Genomic DNA, 15,954 nt, shown 5'->3' on the forward strand with positions numbered 1-15,954 from the left:
CTCAAGGACCACCGGCACAAAGGTTAGTGTATGTCCTGAAAAGCCACCAAGACAGCTCATGGCTGAGAGAAGAATAAGGGGCCATGAAGAACTGCGGACTTGGAGACACGCCTCTGGCAGCAGACTCTCCCTAACAGCCAGAAGATGGGACCTGGCCACATTGATGTCTTTGCCTTTGTCACTAGCGGGGATAGAAGGGGGTTGGGAACAGGGAGAGGAGAGGAAAATGAGAGCACTGTCATAAATGAAAAAACACATCCTGTAAACTTAAGGTCAGTGAATCCTAAGGTGAAAATCATTTGTTAAACTGAAAACTCAACATTCTTGCTGGATTGGAAGTAGTTAATTCCGGGTTCAACTGTGAGGGCAAAGGACAAAATAAAAGATGTCTGAAATGACAGAAATATATCCTTAAAGAAATGAGAGAAGTATATCCCTGAAGAGTATGTATAAAAGTCTATTTGTAATTTGGTATTTCATAGCACTTGTCCTCTCTTTAGACAAAGAACATCTCCCTCCCCTCAGAGCATCATCCGGCATATTCAAGGAAGCCTTGACAATGAGGTGTCCTGCCCACAGCAGCTGAAGCAACTCGGCCACCATCAGATGAAGCCCTAGCAGAGTCTAGGGCAGGAAATCAACAGTATGACTCAAGACTCTAGGGACTCTGATGAAACAGACTCATCCAGGTGAAAAGGCAGCAAATAGAAGACAGAACCTGAATCCGACCCCTAGCACTCTGAATCCAAGCAAGGGGGAATGCGTTCTCTCTCGATGTGGTCAACACTGAGGTGGAAGCTACATTATCCCAAGTGTCCAAATTCACCTCCACCCAAGTACAAGCAAATCTATATCAAGAAATATACCCCTCAAATTCATAACAAGTGTTAATCACTGGTGAACCCCCATCTATAATCCAGATACCAAAAGACTTCTGGCATTTTCTTTAAATCTTTGTCTTAATTCTGATGGAAATTATACATAGCTGTGCAGATAGGTTTTTAACAATGTCTTAAGGGGAGAAAAAGAAATGACAGTACTGTAGGACAAACAACCCTTGTGATGAAAAATAAAGTCGTGAATGTTAAAATTATATAAGACTTTAATCATCGAGACGAAAAGCACAATGTTGCAGTAAATATGTCTATTAGAAGGCAAAAGTAACTACTAATTACAGGGTGGATAAGCGGTGATGAATCATCTGGACAGAAACCATTCTTACACGGAAATTGTTTTCAGAACATCTACTCCGTAAGATGCACTTTGATGGATACACAGGTGAGAGGCTCTAAATCTGGAGCTAGGCTCCAGACTGGCAGAGCTTTTAGGAATTTAGAGATTACTCTGAGTGTGATAAGGGAAAAAAAGCTAAACTACAAGTTTCCTTCAGAGTACTTTGGCAACATTAAAGCAGAATAGATGCTAAATGTTACCTCTGACATTGAATGATGTACAATATCCAAAATTTTCTGAAAAGATTAGTGATTTCTAAAACTATAAGACAATTGCCCAGCATCATATGTAGAAGAATTATTATTTTACTACTGGATGGGAACCACTTCCCTCTCTTCAAAATTTTGGACCTTCTCCAAGACACTTCATATAACGTCTGTTCTCATTTGCAGCCAAATATGTAAGCTTCTATTTTTATCCTTTAACACGCATTGCTTACATTGCACTACTTTGTAAGTACTCCTTGCTTACGTAGCCTGAGGGTCTGTGTTTTCGTTAAAAAGAACATCAGTTAAAATAAATTACGACAATAACCAGCAGCAGAGATAGACCATTAAAAGGACATCTAAAATACTTCAAGTATCTAGTAGCTTTGTCCCATTGCTTAAAAGAGAGTCGTATAAAAAGACAGCAGCTGCCTCAAAGGAAAGCAAGAGTGGGAATCTTTTCCCTAGATTCTCAAGAAGAGCAAGGATGGGAACAAGAGTCAGAATAAAATCGGCGGTTGGTAAGGTAGCTCGAGCAGTCACGCTTACCCCTTAGTCATACCCCCACATAAGATACGTAAATGAAGAACTATTTTGTTCTTTTGAGATGAAGTTTCACTCTCGTTGCCCAAACTGAGTGTGATGGCATGATCTCAACTCACTGCAACCTCTGCCTGCTGGGTTCAAGGGATTCTCCCGCCTCAGCCTCCCAAGTAGCTGGGATTACAGGCGCACATCACCAGGCCTGGCTAATTTTTTGTATTCTTAGTAGAAACAGTTTCCACCATGTTGACCAGGCTGGTTTCAAACTCTTGACCTCAGGTGATCCACCCGCCTCAGTTTCGAATTCCTGACTTCAGGTGATCTGCCCACTTCCGCCTTCCAAAGTGCTGGGATTACAGGCATGAGCCACCACACCTGGCCTGAAGAACTATTAATGACACCACCTGCACCATGTTCCATTTAGAGAAAGATCTGGCATGTTCATCATCCCTGTGTCTGGCCTCTGCAGAACCTGCATGCCTCCCAGTTGTAAATTCCTACTGGACATCTCCACCTGGATGTCTTCCTAACACCTCAAAGTTCACATGTCAAAAACAAACTTTTAATTTTCCTGTCCGAACCTCCTTCTACTCCTTTTCCCAGTTGTCATGAATGCCAACTGAGTTACCCCAGTTCGAAAACTAGAAGTCATCCCAGATTCACCCTCCCAAAGCCGAGTCATCAAGACACACCAATTCTGCCTGAATCTCAAATCCGGCCCCTTCATTTCCTGCCCACTGCCCTTCCCTTGATTAGGTACTCATCACATCTGATTTAGATTAGATAACATAATCCACGTAACACGATTTAGCAAAGTGGCTGGCACAAGCAAATGCCCAAATGTCAGCTACCACAATACAAAATGTTTTTGAAGGCAACATAACAAAATAATTAAGACTATTCTTTGCAATGAATAGGCAAATTATTAATCATCAATAACCTCAGTTTTCCAAGGTGTAAAATACCAATGAATATACATGCCACAAGTTTGTAGGGAAAATGGCATAAACTGAAGCATGCAAAATACCGATTTCAGTGCCCGGCACAGAAGTGCTTAAATGTTAGCTAACATTATTATTGAATGCTGGGAAAATATCCTGGTGTGTGTGACGAATTATATTATTTACTGAGAATGACAGTGAGGAACACCGAGCCAGCCCCACAGGTGGAAAACTGCTTGTAGCATTCCAAAGTAGTAAACAGTATATGTATATCATGCACCAGTTAAACTAGCTCTTTAAGCATGGGATGTGTGACCCTGCCCCTGTGGCTCCCTCGTGAAGAATGCTTTTTGGTTTGTCTTTGATCCGTGGTAAGCAGACACCAGCTGCCTGCCTAGTTTATCTTGGTTCTATGATAAAACACAGAATACCTGCCTGTTGATAATAATCACCTGTTCAGAGAGAATCAATACGTGAGTCAGAGTCTGCTTAAGGATCTCAGTTCGGAAGGCTAGTAGCTCCCTGAAGTCCCACTTTGCTGTTCTTTCTGTCTGTTAATTCCTTCAGTGCCACCTTGGTTGGGGTTTCTATGACCAAGCTGGTCTCGGCAATTGAACTACTGGACTAGACTTCTGCTAAATTTCCATTCAGTTTCACTTCTTCTAGCCTGAATTCTACACAATTGCAATAGCTATTTTTCTAAAATGCTAATCAGACCATGGGACTTTTTCCCTTGCCTACAATAACGATAACAGTAACTCGCTTCTCTATTGATAGAATAAAATTCCCGTGTGATATGATACATAGCGTACTTCTTTATACGAATGTTGCTTATCTTTCCATGTTTCATCCAGCTCAGTTTTCTGCTTGTGTCTCACTGCTCTGTTACCTGAAGAACCTATGCTTCCTTCTACCTCCTGGTCCAGCTGTTTCTTCAACCTGCAATGTCCCTCTAAAATCTCCCTCTCTGTAGCAAACATAATCACTTAATGGCCAGGTATGACCCCATTTCTTGGGTCCATTCAAGTATAAGTTCCTTGGAAGAACCATTCCTGCCCCAGTCTCTTGCTCCTCCTAAGGTGGGAGTCTGTCCTCTGATATGATGGCACTGAGCGAAATCATCTATTATAATACATATTACTATACCTATCTGGCTTTGTTGTTTAATTGTCTTCCCATCTCTGCTGTGAGTTCCTTTTCTTACTCATCTCTGCATCTCCCTCTCCTAGAACAGTGCCCGGCACACAAATGGAGTTCCAGAGGTGTTTGCTGCCAAAATAAATGCAAACATAAGATCTGCCTCACGAAGCCTAAGCATCAGCAGAAATCATAGAGACCCACAGAAGAGAAGCTACCCAGAGATCAGTCATAATAAGCCAACTAGAATTCACTTAACCCAACTTCACAGAATCCCAGTTTTGGGGCTTTTGGGGCCTCCTGAGAGAACTGGAGCACTTAATAGATGAGGAAACCAAAGCAACTAAGAGACTCAATGATTTTCCCACAATTGCCCCAGGACCCACGACTCTCCAGGGCCAGATATCACTCTGTCATGCTGCCCTAATGCTACCAGCATTACAGCAGGATTAGTTAGCCAGAGCTCTCCTTGTGAAAACAAGAAAAATTGCCCATGAAAGCCTTTGAAAATGTAAATTATTATCTACTTAAGGCATTGACATGGTTTGGCTCTGTGTCTTTATCCAAATCCCATCTCAAATTGTAATCATCCCCATGTGTTGTGGGAGGGAACTGGTGGGAGGTAACTGACCATGGGGGCAGGTTTCTCCCGGCTGTTCTCATGGCAGTAAATGAGTCTCATTACAGCTGATGGTTTGATAAAGGGCAGTTCCCCCTGCATAGGCTTTCTTGAGCCACCATGCAAGACATGCTTTTGCTCCTCCTTTACCTTTTGCCATGATTGGGAGGCCTCTCCAGCCATGTGGAACTGAGTCCATTAATCCTCTTTTTCTTTATAAATTACCCAGGCTGGGGTATGACTACAAGCAGTGTGAGAATGGATTAACACAAACATATACCTTGTTTTCAAGTTTGGTCCCAAAATCCAAAATATGTTCTCAGGAACACTATTCATTCTTCATGAAGCTTCGAGAAGAGAGAAGGTCCTACAGTCAAATAACTCGGAATTCCTGCCTGCCCCACAGGACTTCTGGAGTCGACTCTAGCATGTTAAGGGCTCTGAGAAACTCAGTAGTGGCCTGTTTGGGTATTAATTCCAATCAGCTGTGGACAAAGTAATTTTAAACAGATCTGCTTGTTAACATCAGTCAATTAGCTAATGTTAACAAACCCAAGATGAGGAAAAGCTGATCAAACTCCTTTCTCCTTCATACGGAGCTGTGACCACTAGCACTGGAGTTCAGGCACAGTCTGCCAGAAAGGGTTATGCTCTATCCAGCTTTTCTCTGGCGCTCAATCCTCACTCTCAGGAAATTCTTCTAGATCACATTAAGGAAAAGAATTATGCCAGTCTTTATGAGCAGCAGGCTCCACACAAAAGAGGCAGCACAGACCAAATTGTATAGACTTGGGAAAGAGAATTCACTCTTTCATTCAACAAATTTGTCCACATTTTCAAAAAAATCAACTAACCCAGAAAATGTGCTGTGCTTGAAATAATATATAACTTCTGTGTTCCAATCCTAAATCAATAATAAAAGAAATACCTTGAGTGGCTTCTATTTTCTGACTGAACTGTTACAAATACTTAAGGTTGATTTGGGAGTAATTCCATCAAACTGTGGAAGTTAAATTCTCCGAGGCTTACTTCTTTGCAAATGTAAAATCAAGTCAATGGCATTGATATAGCTGTGTTGAGAAGCTAGAAACAGGAAATATGTCTAAAATGCTTAGCACAGACTCTAGCACTTAGTAAGTGCTCATTAAAAAGTAATAGTAGTAGGTTGCCATTATTCCATTGTATATATGAACTCTGCCCTGTGAAACCAATGCCTTACCACTGGTCATGTAGTTCAAAGGCAGTAAAAGACAGTAGATAAAAGTCAGGGCTTTGGAGAAACACAGAAAAAAAAAAATGCAATCTGGCGCTGTTGCTTCCTTGGCATGTGACCTTGGATGAGCTATTTAAACTGTTTAAAAAGCTCACTTTTTCTTTTCTTTTGTGAGACAGGGTCTCGCTCTGTCACCCAGGCTGGAGTGCAGTGGTGTGATCTCGGCTCACTGCAACCTGCACCTCCCGGGTTCAAGCAGCTCCTGCCTCAGCCTCCCGAGTAGCTGGGACTACAGGCATGTGCAACCATGCCTGACTAACTTTGCATTTTCAGTAGAGATATGATTTCTCCATGTTGCCCAGGCTGGTCTTGAACTCCTGGCCTAAAGTGCTGTACCCACCTTGGCTTCCCAAAGTGCTGGGATTAAAGGGTGTTTCAGCCACTGTGCCCAGCTATCACTCATTGTTCTTATCTATAAAATGAAGATAATAAAACTACCTTCCTTGTAGAGCTATCATGAGAATTGAAATGATATGCCTGGCCTATAAAATTCGTAAATATATTTTAGTTTAAAAATAAATTTTGTTAATTTTTATTATTTTGGCCAATTTTTAATTATTGATATTTTTATTTTAATATTTAATAACATGTTTGTAATCAATTTTACACATCCACATTGAAACTGTGACAATAAATTCTTAGGATGAAACTGGTATGTTAAAAAGCATAATAAACAGATAAATAAATACCTTTTCCCAAATGCTCTCCAGAAAAGCTATCCTCCCAGCAATACTTGAATGTGGTCTGCTTCCCAGAGCTTTGCCAATACTAAACACTGCAGTCTTTTATTTGTAATGTATTTGAACATTTGAAGGAAAAATGACAAAATCTTCTTTTTGATGCTACTTAATATTTTTTGATTATTTTTGAGGATAAGGCTTTTTCACATTTATCACCCATCTGTAGTTCTTTGGCTCATTTTCCCTTCGAGTTTTCTGCCCATTTTTTATTTAACCGCATAATCTTCATTTAGTTTACTCGCTGAGCTCTTTATATCTTAATTTACTTTCATTAACCATGTTGTCAAAAGGGTGTTTTTAAAAAATATATTAAGTTTTAAATAGTTACGAGGTCAAATCTCTCCATCATTATGGGTTTCTGCCTTGGAGGTAACCCTTATAAAGACCCTCTTCACAACCCTAGAGACTAAAGTTACTTTGGTTTATTCAGTACTTAAGCACACCTCTTTGCAGATCGATGGATGGCAGGCACACCTGACAGTGAGAAGCACATCCTGAGATGCACCTGTACGGTGGATGTACCTGAATATGTGTTCAGAGTTCTGAGCTAAGGAATCTGGGAGTGGCCAACCCAGACACTCATTCCTTGTCTACGAGGAACATCTGAGCCCCCAGCCAGTCCCATGGAATCAGGCCATAAAAGGGATTGAGGCCGTGTCTTTTGGGTTAAAAAAAAGGTTGCCAGGTGGAGGTTGTTAGGTGGAGGGTGCTAAGTGAAAATGTTACAGAAATTGCATTGCTTTTTGCAAATGGATGCAGTTCTCCTCCCAGCCTGCCGCCAATGGGTCGTGCGGTACTCCTGGCCAGCCCTGCCATGACTGGGCCCACTCTGTATGTAAGTTTTCCACTAATACAACGGTGTCTCATCTGCTGACTCTGGGTTCCCTTCTTCAGCCTCTTGAACCTGGTGCTATGCCTATGGAAGTTACTAGAATGCAGCACAACATATTTAAATCTTTACTATATCTGAAATTAGGAAGGAGGGAGTAAAGTGTGAGGTTGAGAATTTCACTGTTTTCTAAGTGTTTGGCCAGTTTTCCCAATACTCCTTGTCAGATGATCCATTCTTTCCCCACAAAATCTGCCTTATGATACATCATATCTGTGGGCATACTTGGCTGTGAGCCAGGGCAGGCAGTGTGTCAACGGGTAGCAGACACAGGCTGAGCCCACCTCCCTACTGCTCTCTTCTCCCTCCTCCAGTGGCCTCATTTCCTTGCCTTACATGGCTGCGTCCAGAGACTCATGCCAAGGCCTCTCCATTCCTGTGCATTGCACGTCAGTAGGGCTGCAAGTGCTGCCAGTCCACACAAGTCACAGCCAGGCCAGGGCCATGTTTGCTGATAATCTTCCCCCTGCCTCTGCCACCACGTCTTGCCCCTTCCATTGAGAGGGCTTAGGTGTGAGTCTATGAGTTCTTCACTCTTGGAATATGGTCTTCCTCAGAAGGTAAACCAGCTGCAGCTTTTCTTAAACAAGGTCTCAAGCTCACTCTAAGAAATTTTCCTGGAAATCTCTGGCATGTGGGTGGCATTTATTTCTACTTTCCAGCATAAGGGCAGACATATTTTTTCCTTATATATTCTTATTATCATTTCAATGGGAATTTGGGGGTGGGTGGAATGGAACACCTGTGTTCAAGCATCCATCTTGCCAGGAAGCCAAATGGCTTGGTAATTAACACTCAATCCTGTCACTCATGAATTCCACGAACAACCAGTGCTTAGTAACATGCAATAAACAACTCATACACATTACCTTTGATTGCTGCTAAATATCCTCGGAGTTCTCGCTGAAGTCTGGTGCCCTCTGCCTGAAAAACACAAGCACAGATGCTAAATATCTAGTCTGTAGCTAGCATGAAAACATGTAAGAAGTGTTAAGTCTCAATGTTACTATTGCCAGAAGCTCATTCTTGAAAAAAAAGAAAAAAATATGTAGACACAGGCTAAACAAGGCAATAACGTCCATCAGTCTAGATGCTTACAGAAATTTCGTTCCACTTCAAAGAGCAAAAGAAGGCAAGATTTTGCTAATAGACAACACAATTCATTACACAGCCTCTAATTCAAGAGCTATCAAATTTCTAGATTTTGACACATGGGTTACAATGGTAGGGAAGTGATCACCATTATTTAATATGGTAGATGCTAGCCACATATGGCTATTGAATACTTGCAATTGAGATGTACTGTAAGGGTATTTTTCATTTATAGTATAAGTGTATTTCATATAACATATTCTAGAGATGAAGCACCAAAAAAAACCTCATTAATTTTATATAGATTACATGTTAAAATGGTAATATTTTGGATATATTGAATTAAACCACATTATTAAAATTTCATCTCTTCCTTTTCACTTTAAAGGATGTGGCCACTAGAAAATTCTAAGCTATGTAGTTTGTATTACATTTTCATTGGACTGCACTGAAAGAGAGAAAGTGTTAAATTATCAATGTTGACACATTAATGCCTGTTTTGGTTTAAATACCTTTTTAGAAACTCCGAGACTCTCTGAAACTGGGATGAGACTGCAAATAGCTTAATTTGGAATTAATCAAAGAACTGCCAATAGGAGAGTAGAGAAGTGAGGCAGAGAAGGGAAGATAGCCGAACTATAGAAGGGAACTCTGGAAGACAGTGCCAATAAAACACCCCATATATATATATATACCCTAACTGAAAGGCAAGGAAGCTGGGGCATTTACCCAATATCTCTTGTCAGCCATATTTCTCGGTCTGCTCCCAGGGGACATTAATTCCCCAATATGTCTATATAGGGGCAGAGAGGAATCCAAAAACCAGAGAAGCCCTCAGGCAAAGAGTTGTTAACGCCAGCAAGTCAGTCTAGTGGGCTGAGAGAAAGTAGCTACTAGGGACATATGGCTGGGCACCAGGAGTAGCTGCTATGACTCTACAGCTGAAAGTCTATTTAAAATATGCATGCATTTTAATTGCTTAGTCATTTAACAAAATTGTAGACAGCTAGCATGCAGGACTCCACCTTAAGTTCAATAACAGGACAGCAACTTCAATAGTCATGTTCAATTTAAACATTTTTAGTATTTACCCAAAAGAGTGGTGAGGGGACCCTCTTTCCTCATTATAATCTACTGGGGTGGCTTAAATATATAAGCAAAAAAAAAATGGCACTGCAAGGCAGATTACATTTAGCATTGTGACAGCCATTCAAAGTGCTGAGGTACAAAAACAAAATGCCCATCACATTTAGAAATAATGATTAATACAAAGAAACTGAAGAGAAGTAGGACTATGACTGATGGCAAAAGGGATTCTGAATTAGGATATTTTCCATATAACACTTGTACTGTACAGGTATAGTGACATTATTTCCTTGAAAGCTATGCAACACTCAGGTGAGGTATTCTGTATTTGAATTAAGCTCAAGCTATCGCTGCAGCTTAATAAACCCAGTTGCTACCAGACAAAAGCTTAGGGTTAGTCCATTTGCTGGCATGTACGAACTTCAAACAGAATGTTCTATTCAGAATGGCAAAGCAGAAATCAAAGTGCTAAAGAATTGACTCCCTTTCTAGTGTCTCAATGTGGTTTTAAATCAAAACTCAGAAAGTTTGTGTGATGGCAAATTTCCATGAACTACAGAAAATAAAGCAAATCATGGTGGGGTTCCAAACAGTAAAGTATAGTAGAAAACTATTTCCAGAGAGAGGAAGAGAAGAACAAAGAGAAAATCCTGATGATAAACACTTGAGTAAAAGCAGATGATGACGAAGACCCAGAGAAGTCAGGATGAAGTCCTCAATACCACCAAGAAAGTATACTGGAAGAAAAGAAGTGGGTCTTTCCCCTACTAAACATCCATTATGTGAGGGCATTGTGTCACATTCTGAGTATACAAAAAGTGGAAAAAATACGGCTTTGGTAGATTTTATTATTGTCAATCTACGCGGCATCTCCCTACCAGACCTGTCTGTGGAGGAAGATCATACCTCCTGCCTCAGCAACATCAAGCCTGGCTGTAGGACTTGACCTAGCCAGTGAAACGTGAGGGGAAGTAACACGTGCTATTTCCAAGCTGAAGCTACAGGAGCCATCACATGCTCCTGCCATTTCTTTCCTCTCCCCATACAGAAACTGTTTCTTCAGTCTGGATCCCAGAGTGAAAGGACCACAAAGCACAGCCACCACCTGCATTTTCATGAGTGAGAAACCAACCTCTGTGGTTGAAAGCCACTGGGATATTGCGACCGTGACGTAACCTAACCCAAACTGCCCGATAAAATGATTCACCGTCAACAGAGGAAATGCTGGGATGTGGAGAGAGGCGGAAACCCAGCCACAACAATGAAAAGCTCGATAGAGTTAGTGAACAGAAAAGAACTAAAGACATTTACAGAAACATTTCAGAAAAATCAAATTGGAAAGATTAAGGACAAACTGAATGGTTCACAAACAGAAGCCCAAGTTGTGGTCAAGTGATGGAAAGAGATAGAATGGAACTGAGACAGAAGCAAGCTCCGGAATCATTTGTCCCATCAGATTTCAGATAATTTAAGAGATAATAATATATGAAATTTACCTGGACAAATATAGACCCAAACTGATCTAAAGCCTAACAGCCCTAAAAGGTACAAACAGGAGGGCTTGAATCCACTAACACTGTATTTCTCAAACTAGATAATTATAGAATCTGCGGGCATTTATTTGTCTAGGGCACATACATCCACAAAACAAAGCTAAAAGATCTCTCTGGAACATCAATTTACTGAGGTGAAAGGAAAGAAATGGAAGAGAAACCATTACTTTACAATCACTAAGCCACCTCTTAGGAAGTCGAATAAAAAATGGCATGGGGATGAAACACAACTTCACAGATGTCTGCTGCTTTCAGCTGTCTGCTTTAGGATTCTGCTGTACTAGTCATGGTCCTTCTTCCATGGAAATGTGTCAGGGACACTGAGTTAAGCAAGGCTCACTTCTCACCCAGAAGGATGTGTTCCCTCAGTTACACAAAGCCAGCCATGAAAATGGTTGGTTATGAGTCACCAGGATTGCTCAGAATATCCAGAAATAGCAAAAAAGTAGCAGGGAAGGGTATTCTTTTCTCAAATGTTCAAGGAATAAAGTTAGGTCAACTTAACCCCACAATTAACTAATTGCCTTTCCTTCAGTAGAAATAAAGTGAAATAATTCAGTCTCTAGTCCACATACTGGATTTATCTTGTCAAAGGAGAGCAAAATTTTTTTTAAATGAAAAAAGAAATCCAGAGGAGATTTGTTTATATAAGAGTAGAAGAAAGTTCAAAATTGTACAATAATGGTTTAATAAATGTGTTCAATTTAAACAGATAAACCAAGAGCTGATTTAAATGAATTTCTTCTTTTACAATTATTAAAATTCTTAATTTTCCCCATGAGTATTTGGGTTTCATAAACCACTCAGTAATAGCCATATTGAATTTCATCTAAAATTCTACCTTAATCAAAAAGGTAAAAAGCCTAGAGAAAAATTGTTCACCTACAATATGCCATTAAGTAGTTTCTTCTGTACAAAACTTACTGCATAACAAAATTTCTTAAGATCATTATTCTGCAGGAATAGCAGATGTTTGAAAAATTTATAAACAAATTTTTATGACATAGCTCAGATTTCACTGAATTTGAAGTTCTTTCCAAATCCCTCTGAAAACTATCATTTTAGTAATTCAGCTGTGAATTATGTATTGCACATGTGTGTGCAGAAGACAAAGCTCTACACCCTTGAGATTATATGCCTGTATTTCCCCTTCTTGTTTCTTTATATCATCTTCTACAAGATATTACAACATTATTGTTCCATATCCTGGTCACAGAGATTATGACAACAGGAGGGGAAGGGAGTCCATTATAATTAAGTTGTATGAATTGCCCAGTAATACTCCTCTTTGGAGAAGAGCCAACTGCATGAATGTGTGACAAATGTTGGAAACTAATGAGACAAGCTTTCCTTTCCTTTAGATACACTAAATTTTGAAGCACTCCAGTATACTAATATCAGGAAATACATATGCCAAGACTTCGAGAGTCTTCAGAGAGGTATAATTTTGTTAGTTTACTTTTAGCCCAGTTATTTCTGCACAGATGAAAGAAACCATAGTCGAGGCATTAATTTAGTTATGGGCAAAATTCATAGAATGAATTATTTCTTTTTTTTGAGACGGAGTTTCGCTCTTGTTACCCAGGCTGGAGGGCAATGGTGCGATCTCGGCTCACTGCAACCTCCGCCTCCTGGGTTCAGGCAATTCTCCTGCCTCAGCCTCCTGAGTAGCTGGGATTACAGGCACGTGCCATCATGCCCAGCTAATTTTTTGCATTTTTAGTGGAGACGGGGTTTCACCATGTTGACCAGGATGGTCTCGATCTCTTGACCTCGTGATCCACCCACCTCGGCCTCCCAAAGTGCTGGGATTATAGACCTTAGCCACCACGCCCGGCCCAGAATGAATTATTTCTAAGAAACAAAACTTAGAGCAGCAGCATACACTGCACAATTTAGAGGCACTGTTCCCACGTGCTACCATGTGCATGATACCCCTGGGCAGGGTTGTGAATCACTATGGCCCCAACTGCACAAGAAAAACCAAACCCTGTGGATTTTATTAGTAAGGTTAAGTAGGTCTGGAAAATACCTCAAGGCAAGAGGAGTTTAATACCCGTTAAACAAGCAATGGCCTGCTGAATTGGTTTGCTGATATATGGTCGGTGTAGCCCTGATTTATCTTTATAAGTAACTTTTGTTATAAAAAGGAAAAGAAAGACAAAAGGTAGAAAATATCACACGGCAGTATAGAAATTTTTTTTCATTAAGTTGCTTCTCCAACTCAGAAACTGTGAGCTGACATTTTAAAAAGGGCTCAGGTGAAAAGCCAGCAGTACTAACATCTGCATTTAAAGTGGATCTTAGGAGTCAAAACTTCATAAAGTTGTAATTTTACAAAGGTGAGTCCTGTCATCTCATCTGTGATCATAAGCCTATAGACATTCCCATAGTTACATTATTATTTTTGGCCTTTGATGACATTTCTCTCTGAAAATGGCTGAAGTGACATATCAAAATTAAAACTGGCTCAATTTCTCAGAGTTCAAATGGGTGAACTTAATCTTGATAGCAATGATAATAAACTTGTTTATCATTTTTGCAGCTTAGAAGAAAATTAGATTATCAAGGAGATGAGATTTAATGAGGCGATAATAGCACCTTGATTAGCAGATGACTAATAACACAGTATCTGAATCCACTTATGATCAAAGACATTGGGCCACTGAGCACTGCAGGCTCTCTCGGTTTGTTCAGAAATAGAGCTCTCCTTGTGAAAAGTTCAGGTGCTGCTAAATGGGAAGATGAGAGTGTTCATAAGTTAAAGCATCAGGGTCTCTGAAATTTACATTTCTGTTTCCTTGCTTTGAGCTTTTTGCACTAATGGAGCTCTCATTAAGAACCCAGAACTGGGCCGGGCGCGGTGGCTCAAGCCTGTAATCCCAGCACTTTGGGAGGCCGAGGCGGGTGGATCACGAGGTCAAGAGATTGAGACCATCCTGGTCAACATGGTGAAACCCCGTCTCTACTAAAAATACAAAAAATTAGCTGGGCACGGTGGTGCGTGCCTGTAATCCCAGCTACTCAGGAGGCTGAGGCAGGAGAATTGCCTGAACCCAGGAGGCGGAGGTTGCGGTGAGCCGAGATCGCGCCATTGCACTCCAGCCTGGGTAACAAGAGCGAAATTCCGTCTCAGAAAAAAAAAAAACAAAGAACCCAGAACTGACTTCATAAAATTATTGCCCTGGCAGAACATTTCTGAAACTGCCATTTCTGATGTCTGTATTAGTTTGCTTGGGCAGCCACAACACAAAACCACAGACCAGGTGGCTTTCTTACAGTTTTGGAGGCTGGAAGTCCAAAATCAAGGTGTTGGCAGATGCAGTTCCCCAGTGGCCTGTCTCCTTGGCTTGAAGATGACCACGTTCTCACTGTGTCCTTGTGTGGCTTTTTGTCTGTGTGCGTGCATCCCTGTTGCCTCTCCCTCTTCTTATGAGGGCACCAGTCCTGTTGGATTAGGGTTCATGCATACATATTACCTCACTCAACCTTAATCACCTCCTTAATGGCCCTATGTCCCAAAACAGTCACATTCTGAGGTAGTGGGGGTTAGGGATTCAGCTAATGACTCTGAGGGGAACACAGTTCAGTCCATGATGGAACAATGAAAGTGATCTGGCAAAATAATCACAAAGTCTAACACCTACTGAGTGGTCACTTTGTTCCAGGCATTGTTCTAAGTTCCACAACTCTGTTAGCTCATACTCCTCACAATAACTGCATATGGTTGGCACATTTTTACAGACAAGAAAACAGAGGTACGCAGGCTGAGAACTCGCCCAAAGTCACACCTCTAATAGGTGGCAAGCCAGAATTGGAGTCCAGGTGCGCTGAGTTAATTTAGCCCTATGATCTGCCTCAAGAGCCGACCAGCTAGACCCCTTCTCTTCATCTCTGTGCCCCAGGCTGTAAAGATGATGAAGGACGAAGCTGCTGAAAAAGAAGCAACTGTTGATAAATGATGATAATGTAACTAAAGACACCATTCTCCATGCTCTCAGGATACAGTCCTCATCTGTAAATAAAGTATCAATCGTTCACTAGTTTTTTCTCAAAGGCTCATGATTCCACAGAGTTTATTCCATGTGATTCGTATCACATCGTGGCAGATCATACCTCCTGGCCTTAAAATCTGAGCTCTGCCACTTCTAATCATGCAACTTGGAGAAAGTTACTTAATCTCTCTAGGCCTCTGATTCCTCATCTATTAAATGGGGATGAGAACAGTACCCACCACCACAGAGCTATCATGAAGGTTGAGGATGACAAGTCATATAAAATCTGCTGAGTGTCTGGCACATATCGTGCACTCAGGAAATGCTGCATAACACCATTATCACTCCTCTAACACTTTGTAAATGATAAATTATGCAAAGGGTAGCTGTTTTATAAATGCTTGATTGACCTAAGTTCTGCTACATGTCCTATTGCTAATGAGTATCTTCATAAGGTAGATGCATGATGAAAACCTTCCCAAAACAAGCTCCTTGGGAATTTATAATGCTTCCTTGTTTTCTTATTTGTACTTTTAAGTATCAAACACACAATGATGTTTTTCAGAAAGTTATTTTATAGCTTTGAATACTGCAGTACTAGAGGCTCCCAGAATATACAAGAATAACTTACAGAGATGTAAAAGAAC

General features: G+C 40.7%; 1 protein-coding gene across 4 annotated transcripts in view; it reads right to left on the reverse strand.

The window, feature by feature from the left end:
* The window catches only part of AMPH (amphiphysin), a 234,236-nt gene that overhangs the window by 102,611 nt on the left and 115,671 nt on the right, over nucleotides 1-15,954 (reverse strand). For all 4 annotated transcript variants that reach the window (XM_002751342.7, XM_035253205.3, XM_035253206.3 and 1 more), the window contains one exon: nucleotides 8,451-8,505. In XM_002751342.7, the coding sequence (XP_002751388.3) occupies nucleotides 8,451-8,505 (55 nt within the window). The remainder of the gene's footprint in view (nucleotides 1-8,450; nucleotides 8,506-15,954) is intronic.

This window comes from Callithrix jacchus, chromosome 11 (genome assembly GCF_049354715.1).
Source record: "Callithrix jacchus isolate 240 chromosome 11, calJac240_pri, whole genome shotgun sequence".
NCBI lineage: Eukaryota > Metazoa > Chordata > Mammalia > Primates > Cebidae > Callithrix > Callithrix jacchus.